General features: G+C 36.5%; 1 protein-coding gene across 3 annotated transcripts in view; it reads left to right on the plus strand.

The window, feature by feature from the left end:
- FBN2 (fibrillin 2) overlaps positions 1-13,709 on the plus strand; it is a 183,141-nt gene that overhangs the window by 71,286 nt on the left and 98,146 nt on the right. For all 3 annotated transcript variants that reach the window (XM_040541320.1, XM_040541319.1, XM_040541318.1), the window contains 4 exons: positions 6,620-6,739; positions 7,286-7,411; positions 8,400-8,522; positions 9,567-9,689. In XM_040541320.1, the coding sequence (XP_040397254.1) occupies positions 6,620-6,739; positions 7,286-7,411; positions 8,400-8,522; positions 9,567-9,689 (492 nt within the window). The remainder of the gene's footprint in view (positions 1-6,619; positions 6,740-7,285; positions 7,412-8,399; positions 8,523-9,566; positions 9,690-13,709) is intronic.

The raw sequence follows: 13,709 nt of genomic DNA on the forward strand, positions 1-13,709 counted from the left end.
GAATTTGGGGTTCTACACTTCTATTCAGTACTGTAAACATCAGTCTTGCAGTGCCAAAGAATTATCAGGTGTTCTTGTGGGGTAGTTTTGTGGACAAGAGCCCTGTAAATGTAGGATACGGCATCTTAAGTAGAAAGGATCCTAAGGGCCTAAGTGTAAAGCTCTGTTTCTCTTGCTGATTAGATTGGCTTATTGATTCTTTTTATAAAGAGATTTGAGATTTGTGAATTAAAGATATTGTGTAAGAGCTTGTTACCTGTATTTTTTTCTCTCTGAAACAGTGCTTTTAGAATTAATTTCTAGTGTGCCCGTGGATTAGGGGAAAATACAGAAAAAAAGAATCACAGAAATTGAGTCCTTAAAAAGATCTTGTAACCAAGGCTATGAAGCAAAAGCTGGGAACCACTGCAACTTCATGTTGTTGCACATTCTTCAATTTCCTCTGAATTCCAAACTGAGTACCAGGACCTACCCGGGTTGGCACCCTGCCTTCTGGAGAAGTGAAATGGGACAATCGTTGAATAGTACTTTTTCTTTGGTGTCTCTGCTGCTTTGTCTAACGTCTCTGTTTTTCTTTCTCACATCAACTTGATACATTGCCCTTGAAAGTTTGCAGGTCCCCTTAGCTAGTCAGTTTTCTTGCACCCAAGAAACCAGTTATAACTACAATGTTCCTGAGAATTGTCTGTACAACTTGTAAAAAACTGTCAGGGGTGGAGGTGCCACCACTTCCCCACTAGTCGTATGTCCAGAAAGCTTTCAGAGCTTCTAATCTAGTTTAAACACAATTTGACAAAAAAAAAAAAAAAAAATGTCAGCTCATTATTTCTTGTGTTATCCACAGGGTTGTAAGAAAAGCAGGTTAGTACCTTTCTCTCTGCACTTCTGTGTACTTGAGGAGTGTTAAAGTTCCTCTTCCAAGTTCTCCTCTGTAATATTTATAGAAAACCCAACTTTACCAGCTTTTTATCCTCAGGCAAAAATTTTCTAGTGCTCTGATCTCTGGCTGGGAAATTTAAGAGATTTATTCTCTTGCCACATCCTTCTTGCCTCAGAAAGTATGAGTATACTGTAAGTGAGGAATGGAGTCTTACTGTAAATCTATCTTGCATTGATATGCTTTTACAATGTATGCAGAGTCCTTGCACTAACAGCATTACATTTTGCATCACTAAAATCAGTATCTCCTAACTGTGGTGAATCTTGACTCGTAGAAAACAGTCTTAAAATGTTCTAATCATCTTCTGAAAGCTGGCATATTAAACTATTTCGTGTGAAAGAAAATCTTGGGAAACTGGCTGGTTTAGTCTCTTGCCTAACAAAGTTTCATCAAGTTATTCTTCATGAAATCTATTTTACAACTTGTGTTCATATTCTGTGTTATCTGGGGGGCAAGTTGAAAATCTTAGTGAAATACACAGATTTTTGTTATGTAGTTGGTAACACAATATATGTTTATTACATTTTTATTATTTTTGCTTTCTAACTTTAAATGAAGATGTAAAGATAAATAATACTAAAAATCTGAGTTTGTGTTTGTTGTAAAGCTTGCAATGGAACAAAATGAAAGGCATTTCTAAATGACTTTTCTGAGGCAACAATCTCGTGTTCAAATCATTAAAAAACAGTGACAATTAACATTATGGTAGAACACAGTTATGATAAATGCTTATTCATGCTTGTAACAAACTACTCTTCATAAAGAAATACACTGAAGGAGGAAGAGAAACGTAGCTCTAAAAACTGAGCTTACATACCATGGAAAGGCATAATATCATGTGTCTTTAAAATCCTCTCCTCTTAAGGCAAGAAAAATTTGACTGAGTTACTTTGTGCTTCATATCAGCAGAGAGCGTAAAGGTGACATGTGCCATATAGTGATTAAGTAATAGTTCACTCTGGCACATGATATTTTAATGCTGTTAAACTCAAAGCCCTTTCTTACTTTGAAAAGCATGGAAAATAACTTTTACTTCAGTGTTGCTTATTTAATGTTTCGATAGCATTAAATCCGTATGATTATTAATCAAATGCATGTATTGGTAATGTGGTATACATAAGTTAACAGTCTAGGAAACAAAGAACCAAAGCAAACCTTGAGATGGTAAGATTAACACTCAAAACACCAGAGGCAACTTGTAGGAAAATATAGTTAGGTAGATAACCAAAGGCCTAATCTGAGCTTCCACGTGCCTTTAGACCTGTGTTTTTAGTGAATGCCAGTTTCTGAAACCATTGGCACAAAAGAAGTGAGTGATACATTGTCTTTAGTGTCCTTTTGGCTTCCCAGCCCAAACAACCAGGTATTCATTTATGCATGCCATCTGGCAGTGGCTTTTGGTTTTAGTCCAAAATAGGATTTAAACTCTGTAGTTGAGTTTATTGTGAAATATTTTATTTGCTCTATCTTTGTACCACTTGATAGGTAGGTTGCAGCAAGTAAAGTAATGTTTAATTTAAACATTTTTTTCAATTCTTATAGAAAAAATCATATAGGAAAAAACAAACTAGGACAACCGTCTGTGGTTTAAAAGACCTATCAGATATAACTGTTTGAGTGATGACAATGATTGACAACAGAAAGATATAGTGTGTTCTTAGTAGCTGGCTGGCATTCTGTCCCTTTCTCTTCTACAGGGTCACTCTGTAGACCACTAGCATGCCATTCACTTTCCACTCCAGCCTGCGGCAAGCTGTATCAGATTTTGAATTTGAGTTTAAAATTCTTGAAAACTGAGGGACTAGAGTGATAGGTACATTAAACATAGTTGTTGACCCATATAATTCTCCAGCAAACACCTATACGCCCAGAAAAAGAAAAAAAAAAAAAAAGAAAAAAAAAAAAAGGAGTATTCACACAGGAAACTTAGTCTTGAATTCATAACTGAAACTCTGAAACTCAGTATGAAAGAGTAGTCTGAAACCTCCATCAATGCTGGATTCATTAGGATCAAAACAAAGATTTCAGGTGGTTTAACAGAAGCAGATACTCTGCCACCTGCAGTAATGTCCTAGATTGAAAGAGGTGGGTGGAGACATGGCTTCCAGCAAGTTTAAGTGTCATTTTGCCTATTTTTTTTTTTCTATGTGAAACATATCTGTCATTGCAAATTATTTTAACTCTCCAGTGGTTTACCTTTTAAGGAGCTGCTTGTATTCAGGACACCTTGTCTGGCTGTTATTTTCTGGTTGTATTACAAAGAAGTAGTAAGAGTGTCTTAAGTGTCTCATTGAACTGCTGATTTGTGAATGTTAGTGGCCATAAATCACACAGAAAGTTGTGTTGGAACTTTAAACAGGAACTTAACTGCATATGTGTATTGTGTGTATTGATACATACTAAATTAAAGGTTTGCTTAAGTCTAATTTGGATACTCTTATTACTGAAAGAACATACTTGGGGAATGTTACATTTCACTGTATGACATTGGGTTAATAGTACATAAATGAACACTGCTTCCATACTGCTCTAAGACACTGGCTGCCTACTCCCCAGGCAATAAATTAAGAAGCCAGAATTTATTAAATATTTTTGTATAGAGTTATAGAAAAGAAAAATCTTCTTTAAAAATTATCCTGTCAAATCAAAACATAATGCAGTTAAACACTGCCTTCTAACCTAAATGCGTATCACGTTTTTGTCATGATGGAACATTGCCTGATGCAGTATAAGGACTGTAAGTAGTCCTAAGAGATCTTACACTGAAAGATGGTCGTAATATCCCAAACTGATAGATGGCTATAATATTACTACCTTTATTTCATTCTGTTTATAAAATCTCTGTGTAAAACAGTAGATACTTTAAAAGTGTCAGCAAGCACATTTCTGTGCTCTGCTGAGATTTGTATTTGCAAAATGACTATAATTCCTTATCGTAAATCTTGCAATGGATCTTCACACTCATCACTGTAAGTCTTAAGGGTGTTTTGGGAGCTCCATGCTGTCTCTTCTGACAAGTGTTACGGATGAAATACTGAAAAGAGGAGATGTGTGATGCAAGTGGTGAAAGAGAAATATTCATCATTGAAGAGAGGCATGCTGGGAGATTGAACAAAACCGGCTAAATATGTCTGTCTCAGATGTTTCCTGTTTACACTGCTTGGATATGCATGCTTGCAATGCAAACTCAAAGCCAACAACTTCTTTATATTAACATACACTTGCTATTTCCCTCTTTTATGAACACCTTATAAAAATAAGAGCATATTAAATGCATATTTTATAGGGAAATCATCTGATGCACATGGCTTTTCAAGGATTTTCTAAGCTCAAGTCAGCTATTTCATAGAGGAATGTTGCATTCCTGCTGTAGAATTTATAAATTAATTTACAGTGAGATACATTGCTAGCATGAACATTTCTTTAACAGATGAAGCAAGTTGAAGCCTGTAATAAAGTAAGTCATAAAAGTCATTCTCTGTAGGAAAACTAAGCAAAATAGAGGAGAGCCGTGTCTATTATTTTTAAGTTCCCCCATCCTCCCCTATAACAAAGAAAGATAAATATACTGTAAAGTATTTTGGATTAAGATATTTGACAAAACAGCAGTGTGAAAATATGATTTAGATTTTGGCATTTTGTTGGTAGCTGGCGACTTCATTCTGATGGAATTACGTGCAGTCCTCCTGCATACTGGCAGAGCACTGAGAAAAAATACCCACTCAGGAGGAAGAGCGTCTCAACATCTAGACATTGTAGAGAAACATGAGGGCAGGAAGCTACTACAATTACGCAGAAGTCTTTTGCCATGTAAAAAGCTGATGCACTTTATGTTATCTTCATTGTATTTAACATTCTGAATTTCTCTGTTCTTTATCTTGCTTCATTCTTGTGGTTTTACTGGAGTGCTGCTATCAGCTGCACATGTGAATGAGCTAAATATGCATGAGAGGAGGTATTTGATTCTTCCATTTGCTTTGCCTTCATTCATTTAACTGTTTACCCCAAACAATCTGATTGTATCTAGGCATCAGGAGTGCTGTAAACAAACTCACTAAATTGTTGATTTGGGTGACCCCAGATCTCGTTGATATGTATGTTGATGGTATTGGTTTTAAAGAGTATACGTTAACACCTTAAGTCCTGTGAAGTTCATGGTGTTGTTTATGGCTTAATTAGAACAAAACTAACCTTTTGCCATTTTTAGAATCAAGTCATTCATTGTCCAACACTTTCAGGAAGTATGTGTTGAGCATATAAATGAAAATGTCTGCTTTTAAATTTAATCTCTCATTTGATCCCATTTTTTCCAAGAAGTAATGAACTGAGTTTTAAAACTAAATCTGATAAAGGGTGATACAAATGATCAGCAAAGTTACCCGTGTTTTCCCTGAATTTCTGATAGCTTACACTGCAAAATGCATGGTAAAATGATCATTGCTAAGAATTGTAGCTGTGACTTTGCTATGTGCCAGTTTCCTAAAGCAGCTTACAGCCAGATAGGATGGTTAGTCAGAACCCCCCAATAAGCATTGACTTTAAAGCCTACCTGGATGAAGAGATGTGTAATTTCAGCCGTACAGGGGAAATGGAGGGCATAGTTGGGGGAAACAAGGCACATCAGCAAAGGTCATTGATGGAGAAAGGGGGATTTAATCAAATGATCATTCAGTTTGTAACCTGTGAATTTAGTTGTAGCAGAGAAAAGCTGCTCAGATCATCCTTTGGTAGCTGTAAGAGATACTGCAAGCCAGTGGTCCTGCCTGCAAGACCAAAGGACTGCACTTGCTCTGCTCCCAGGATCAGGGAGGGCAGGGAACAAGCACCTCTGAGAACTTGCAGAGGGCTTTTAGGGAATGTAAAGGGGAGGAATAATCAGTGCCTTTTTAGAGCTGGGAATAGCTGTCTCAGGCCAAAGTCACAGTTGACTCATAGGAAGCCACTGGAGATCAAGCTTGAGAAAGGTTCTTGAAGGGGATTAAAATTTTCAGAGCCCTGTCTCAAACAGGAGTTATTTCTGAGCAGTTACCTAACACTTAAAGCAGTTAAAGTGTATTTGTTTGCACCCAAAAACAAAAGCCTTTGGAAAGGACAATAAGGTACATTATAGAAAAGAGATAGATTAAATGCAGCACTACTCAAATGCAGACTGTGGTTGAGAAAGCAATGATGCATAAACAATTGAGATGTGGTGCACAGACTGTAGTCTCATTAAGAATCCCTCCTGCTGATATGCAGCCGCTCCTCATGTTTCTGTAATAAACCTGTGACATAATGGGGGATTTTAGATGCCAAGATCCACTCTCCTTTTACAATGCCAGTTTTGATCTGTGTTGGTTTTATTCTGAAGAATGAGTGGTCATTCAGTTAAATGAAATTCTGTTGACTAAAGGGTTGTTTTAGTAGGTGATCCTGTGTCTCAAAATCCTAATATGTTATTTTTCTTTTGTCTTCTAAGATGCATACAGATGATGCAGTAACATTTTGTTTCTTGAAAATGTCTGCCTAGTTGTACTAAAATCAGCTCTATGATCTTAGGAAAGTCATGATTTTGTATCAAGAGCAAGTTTTAAGTTTCAGCATTTGTCAGTTACTGTCTTTTTAACTTAGAAACTTCTAGACTTGGAAAAATGTTGTATGTATGGTGAATTCACTACTGTTCCCCTGTACTGCCAACAGATGTTGATGAATGCACATCAAACCCATGCTCTAATGGAGACTGTGTCAACACACCTGGTTCCTACTACTGCAAGTGCCACGCAGGTTTCCAGAGGACTCCTACCAAGCAAGCTTGCATTGGTAAGAAAATTTGCTTTGTGTCTACTGATGTTGCAGAGGTTCTGACCCCTTCTATCAGGTCCTATTGGAGTTCAAAGAATAGTTACTAGTGCAATTTCAGTAAATCCCGACAGATGTTATATTAATTGGAACCCTAGTTCTGGGCCACTACTCCATTTATTGTGCTGTTCTACTATTCTGGAGTATCTGTTACTTGGCCAGCCCATTCTAACTGGGAATTTGACAAAAGATCATGAAATAGACTATTAGTACGACAGGTGTGTATTTGCGTATGGATGTAGATGAATGTGTAGGCAGTTTTATAGAGTTATTTATAATGTAATTGTTGAGCATAGCTGACATAGCATTTATTGTAAAGGTGTGAAAAATAACTTTTTTTATATCTCTGATGGAATGAGAATGAATTCTTAACCATTTTGGGATTTATTTCTTAAGTAATATTTAAATAAAATGCCAGCATTTTTCAAAGCAATAATTGTCACTATATAAATTTTATTTTATGGTAACTGATTGTATGATTTTTTTTATATTTTTTTTTTGCCTTAGATATAGATGAGTGCATCCAGAATGGTGTTCTTTGTAAAAATGGCCGGTGTGTAAACACTGATGGAAGTTTCCAGTGTATTTGCAATGCTGGGTTCGAACTGACTACAGATGGAAAAAACTGTGTGGGTAAGATCTCTTCTTCATACGTGTCAGGCATTGGCTTGGCAATTCTAGAAATTGTACTTCATAGAGCTGTAGCACAATGATGATTAAGAATTACCTTTTGTATAATAAGGCATGACCTGAGGTGAACTTACCGCCTCTGCAGTGAAATAGACATTGTATGGAACTGTATATTTTCAAAGAAAACTGGAGGTAAGTTTTGTTTTTGAAGCTACATTTCTCCACAGGATACCCAGGTAGCTCAGTGCCAGGAATAACATTTTTTCTTAAAGCTTCATAGTAAGTGCTTCGTATATCAGAGAATCCCAGAATGGTTTGGGCTGGAAGGGACCTTAAAGACCATCTAATTCCAACCCCTCCGCCATGGGCAGGGACACCTTCCACTAGACCAGGTTTCCCAAAGCACCATCCAGCCTGGCCTCTAATGCTTCCGAGGATGGGGCATCCACAGCTTCTCTGGGCAACCTGTTGCAGTGCTTCACCACCTTTAAACAATTTCTTCCTTATATCTAATCCAAACCTACCCTCTTTTAGTTTAAAGCCATTACCTTTTGTCCTATCACTACACTGCCTGACAGAGTCTCTCCATAGCTTTCCCGTAGGCAAGGAAAATTTCAGCACTGCTGAAGAAATAACTCGTTTTAATTTTGGCTATACTGTGTCAAAAAATCTTCCTAGATAAACAGCCAGTTGCAACAAGCTCTTAATTCGATCAGGTGACTGAAGCTTTTTATTTGTTCACATAAGAAACTGTGATGCACCCTGTTCTTCTATACAATCTGCTGAAACACACAAAGTAACTGGTCACAATGGGGGAAAAGTTTACTACTTTGTCTGTAGAGAGAAAGCTTTTCAGGTCCTTCATTAGAGTTACTGGGAGTATTTAATCTACAAGTGAAGGAATCTTTCTTATCATCTCTCCTGTTATTTACGCTATGTCATTTTCTGGAGATGAAAGAATATAGGAAGTTTTCTTTACAATGTTTTGCAGACCATGATGAGTGTACCACTACAAACATGTGTTTAAATGGGATGTGCATAAATGAGGATGGGAGTTTTAAATGCATCTGCAAACCAGGATTTGTTCTGGCTCCAAATGGGCGTTACTGTACTGGTATGTAGAACTGTGGGTAACTCATTAAGACAATCTTGATTGAAAACAGTTTTTCCTGTATGTTGATTAATTAAGAATGGTAATCTCATCACAGGGACTTAATATCATACCTTCCTAATTCATTATGGTAGATGTCTTAAGCTGCCTAAATATAAGTTTTTAAATTGCAGAAATAAATAAATAAATTATTTAGTATTGTTCAAAATAAGACAGCAGGTGTTAAATCAGCTTTTGAAACATCTTGAAGTCATCTTAAATGCAGCAAAATATGGAGACCCTTAATGAAATGGTAAAGTGAGTAGCAATATCGGAAGTTTACAAGGGTTAAAATATTTTACTTTGATAAACACAAATGTATGCTTTCCATACCATTATTCTGGCAATTCAGAATGCATAACATTTAAGACACCATATTTGGCATAGAGAATTATAAGCTTTTTAAAATGAGGTCATGGAAATATTGCAATAAACATTTTAAGAATGGAGTCTGATTTAATTTCAAGTAATGGAAGATACCTGTTACAGCCAGTGGAAATGAGTTTGGACTTAAAGTATTTTTAGGAGGTGTAAAATCATGCATATACATTAGCTATCTGCTTTGAAGTTGAACCATTTATATTAGCTGTGTTTTTCTTAATATACATGCAGCTAGACTGTTCACTTGGAAATTGATGACCATTAAAATGTTCTTTGAAATTAAACTTTACTATCATAGAGATATTCTGTGAATAATGTTTTCTTAACCACACTTTAAAGCAAAGTTACAATATCATGAGATGGACAAAGAAGAAAATTTATTCCCAATTTTGTTTAATGTAGAATCTGAAATACTTTACCACTCCTTACAGTTTTTCTGACTTTTTAATGCACAGGTGGAATTTTGATTATTTAGTGTGATTCCAAGGTGAGACATTACTAGAAACAAAACAAGGATATATTAATGATTCATTCATTAATAAAGCCATTAGGTAATTCTAAAAATGTTAATTGTATACTTGCTCGAAAACAGCTAATATATTGTTGAATTGTGTTGCCTCCTGGTAGATATTGATGAATGTCAGACATCAGGAATATGCATGAATGGTCACTGCATAAATACTGAAGGATCCTTTCGGTGTGAATGTCCACCTGGCTTGGCTGTTGGGGTTGATGGTCGCGTGTGTGTAGGTAAGTGAGATTTTTCTTTATTGAAAAGTAAGTGGAATTATCAGGTGAAATTAAAGATATGCATTATGTAACATTCTGCTAGGCAATGTTGACATCACCTGTAGAATTAAAACAAACCAGAAAGGATTTATTCTTAAATAAAACTGATGTCTTTGTCTTTTGTTCTGCTATGAGTTTGTGTTGATTTGTGTGCATATACATATTCAGATTCATATTTAGTTGTGCAAAATCCACTCCAAATCACTAAAGGAGGTACATCTCTTGATTGCAACACTATTATTTTTGCACTTCTGTTTCCATGTCTTTCTTTAATTGGAAAACATTTTTATTCTCTCTGTACTACATTGTTAAAAAAGAAGCTCTAGCAAGAGAAATGGCAAAAACTAGATAGATAGTTTCTGTGAGCTCAAGTATCATTATTACTGATTCTTAGGAAATCTTGCATTAATTTATCCAATATGCCTAACGTTAAAAGACAAGAAGCTTGAAGCTATGAAATCAGACTGGCACCACCTCTTGTTTACCTGTTATTCCTATAAATTAAGCTCAATACTCAACTCTAGCCATCCTGTCATCTCTTTTTTCTTGAGGAATACCCTGTTGTAGTCTGCTGATGAGTAAGCTTTTGTCACATAATCTGAACTGCAGTCTCTTTATCTGTTCAAATATTATTCGTTGACAGTAAAGAGATTCTCCACCTTGCTGCATCAGGAACTCTACCATACTGTCAGGGCTAGAGCTCTCCAGAGGAAAAAAGAGCATTTTCAACCCAATGAAGAAAAGAGGGTAGAGGACAAGAAATATTCAATCCATTGTTTTCTAGCGATTGCTGATAAAAAGGGTGGAGAACATTACACATTTTACAGAAATCTGACAGTGATAAGTCTGCCTGCACTAGGGACTGTGATACTGCGAATTTTCTTAAACCAGCTTTGGCCAATCCACAGGAGATTCCATCTTCCCCTTCTTTCATGTATCAGAACATCACCTTCACTGTATCTCCTAAACTTCTTCTCTCTAACTCATGAACATATCTATAATCAGGCATATTAATGAGGCAAGGCTCAGTAAGTAGATAGGTATGGTGTTAAGCTTCAGCAGGGGAATGTGCCTATAATGGGTCTTCCTTGAGTGAAAAGTGCACCACTAGCAGCAGCACAATGCATCAGCTTCTCGATTGGTACACACCTGTCTTTGCTAGATGCTGCTGCTGCCATTGGAGCTGGTATTAGATCAGATTAAGTAATTTTGTCATGATGTTTGACAGGTTCATGGAGCAGTAAAGGCAGAGAGCACCATTGGCTTAGCTCTGCAATTGTTGCATAAATTAATAATTAATTTCTGCTGCTGGATACTTATATATCTTATCAGCATGAGTCCAGATAAAATGACTTCATCACAGAATTTGGAGTTTATCTCAACACAAAGGGATGTGAGATACTACATGCTTGTGTTACTAATATCCATTTCAAATAAAGTTTTAAATTGGGCAGAAGTTCTTGAAAGTAAAATCTGGTACAAGCATTCATATCAAGTACCTGTGCTAACTGGCCCTTTCTGGTATCAATTCAGTTTTTAAATAAATGCATGTTTAAAGCTCGGAATGGCTTAATAAGTAGTCTAATAAAAAGCACTTTCTCAGTCTCTCAGTTGGATCCCAAATATTTGTTGTTTTAAACGAATGAGAATTTCTTACATTTTAGCATACTAAAAAGGTTGAGCCAACAAATGCAAGGATTCTTCTCTAGCCAGGTTGTTTGTTTTCTTCCAGTTTATTAAATGTTTGGAGAAAAGCAGTGAAAATATAAAACAATGAGAAAAAGCTTGATGTACTGTTTTTAATATATGAATTTCACTGCTTAGTGGCACAGCAGCAAAACCAGATTTGAGTACAAGCTGTTCAGTACCTTTTTTGTGGTCCAAGTTGGCCTCATCTTCACCCTTGTCAGTGATACAGCTGCAAAGAATCAAGTCAGTGCTCAATTTGCTGTGTTCCCATTTACCTAAAGCTGCCACAGTTCTAGCAGCTAAAGGCTTTGCAAGTTGGCTATCAGCTGTGAACAAAACTTTTTATTTTAAAATGTTCAGTTCCACGTGACATATCCTTAAGGTTTACCATGAATGCTTAAATTTTCAACAGGAAATATCCTTAATATGACAAAAATCCCAAGGCAGAATTGTGATTTATTTGGAAAATTCATTTTAAAAGGATGATGATGTTATTATTCCAGGCATAAAGTAAAACATGAGATCTCAAACAGCGCCTAACAAAAATGTCCTTGTACATGACCTTCAGAATAGAATTTCAGAGCCAATCTGTAGTTCAGAATTTTGTGTGTGTCCGTGTGTATATATATATATTTACACATGCTGTGTTAGCTACAGGAATTCTCTGGTTATTCTGTCATATACTACATGATAATAATAGTTTTCAGACACTCTGGCGGCTAGAAAAATATTCATGCTAAGAGTATTCATAGTCTCAAAATTAATGAGTTACATGCAGTTTCCTTTTAACAGTAATCCCACAAATGTTCCAGCCAATTATCAAAAATTAATAAATAAATAAGGGTGTACAGTTCAGTTCTCTCACTTTTAATTTAAGCAGTATTTTACTTATGAATAGTAACATTAATTCTAGTGGGACTATTCATAGAATAAAGTGCTTTTTTATTTAATATTAATAAGTATGGCAGACTCAACTACAAAATATTATACAAGTTTGGGAAAAAAATTACAGCAAAGGAGAACAAATGCTTGGAAAAGGAACAGTTAGATAACTTCTCAGAGCCAAGGTAATATTTGCAGGCATTTCAGGTTTGGCTGTTCTCCTAACTGCAACTTCATGCTCAGACACCTCAGCTGGCTCTGTGTATATGTGTGTCATCTCAGAACTTGCAGTGACCTATGGCTGTAGCTTTGTGCAGTGTTGTTTGTTCTTTACTGAGGTACTTTTTGTTATGATTCAGTCTGCATTTCACATCTCTGCCCACAGCTGTAGCCATCTAGGGCAAAGTAGCTAAGTTTTATTTCAGTCTGTTTAGGTATTTTGCAGAACCATGCCCCAAAGTGTCAGTTATGAGCACTGCATGATTTGGCCTTTCTCCGACATTTGGATGGTTGCAGTGTCTTTCACTGAGAATAGGTCAACCACTGGTCCACCAGACCTTGACCACGAATGTAGTGGTGATAACATCTGCAGGTGTTGAAATGCTTCATCACAAAATTTGAGTCTAGAAATGCCATCCTCCAGAAAACTGTGTAGTGAAAGCTCAGAAACAGGCGTATAGTTAAGCCAATGGTAGGCTCTGATCCAGGGCATGAAAAAAAAATTGTGCCTCTCTTTCCAGTCGCTTAGTCAATGTCCCCTTCCCTAGAGAGGGATTCCAGCTGCTTGTCTTCCTTGCCCACTAATTGCTGGCTACTGGCCCCGTTATCCCAGCATCAGAGAATCCAGGTGACACAGTGCTCTCTTGGACAATGGCTGAAATCTTTTTGCATATCTCACAGCTCACCTAAGGATAGGGATTGGGTGTTTACGACCTCATTTATGGGATCTGCCTCTTCTTCCCCCTGTTCTCATGGTGGCCCTGCTTCAGGATAGCCTGCATCATCCATTTCCCCCTTCCCCTTCTTAGCAGGAGTTTCTTTTCTTACTAAACGAGCTGACTTTCATATCCATTGCTTTGTCTTGTGTATGCAGAAGACTGTTACTGGGGCATGTTGAGTACAAATGAGTACGAATACCAGATTAGTATCACCACTGGTAATTTTATCATCTTGTAAACCAGTGTTATGCAGTACAACAAAATGAGATCCTTAAACAAGGCCCCAGAGATGATAAACAGCATGCCAGGGAACACCTATAGTGAGTAAGGTGTTACACAACTCTGAGAACAAACATAACTCCAAGAGCAAAAAAATTCAAAATTGTGACCAGCAGCTATTAAACAGATATAATGCTTATAACTATTTTTTTTTAACATACTCTGGTCAAATTTGTCATTATGTTAACCCTTC

Source organism: Cygnus olor, chromosome Z (genome assembly GCF_009769625.2).
Source record: "Cygnus olor isolate bCygOlo1 chromosome Z, bCygOlo1.pri.v2, whole genome shotgun sequence".
Lineage (NCBI taxonomy): Eukaryota > Metazoa > Chordata > Aves > Anseriformes > Anatidae > Cygnus > Cygnus olor.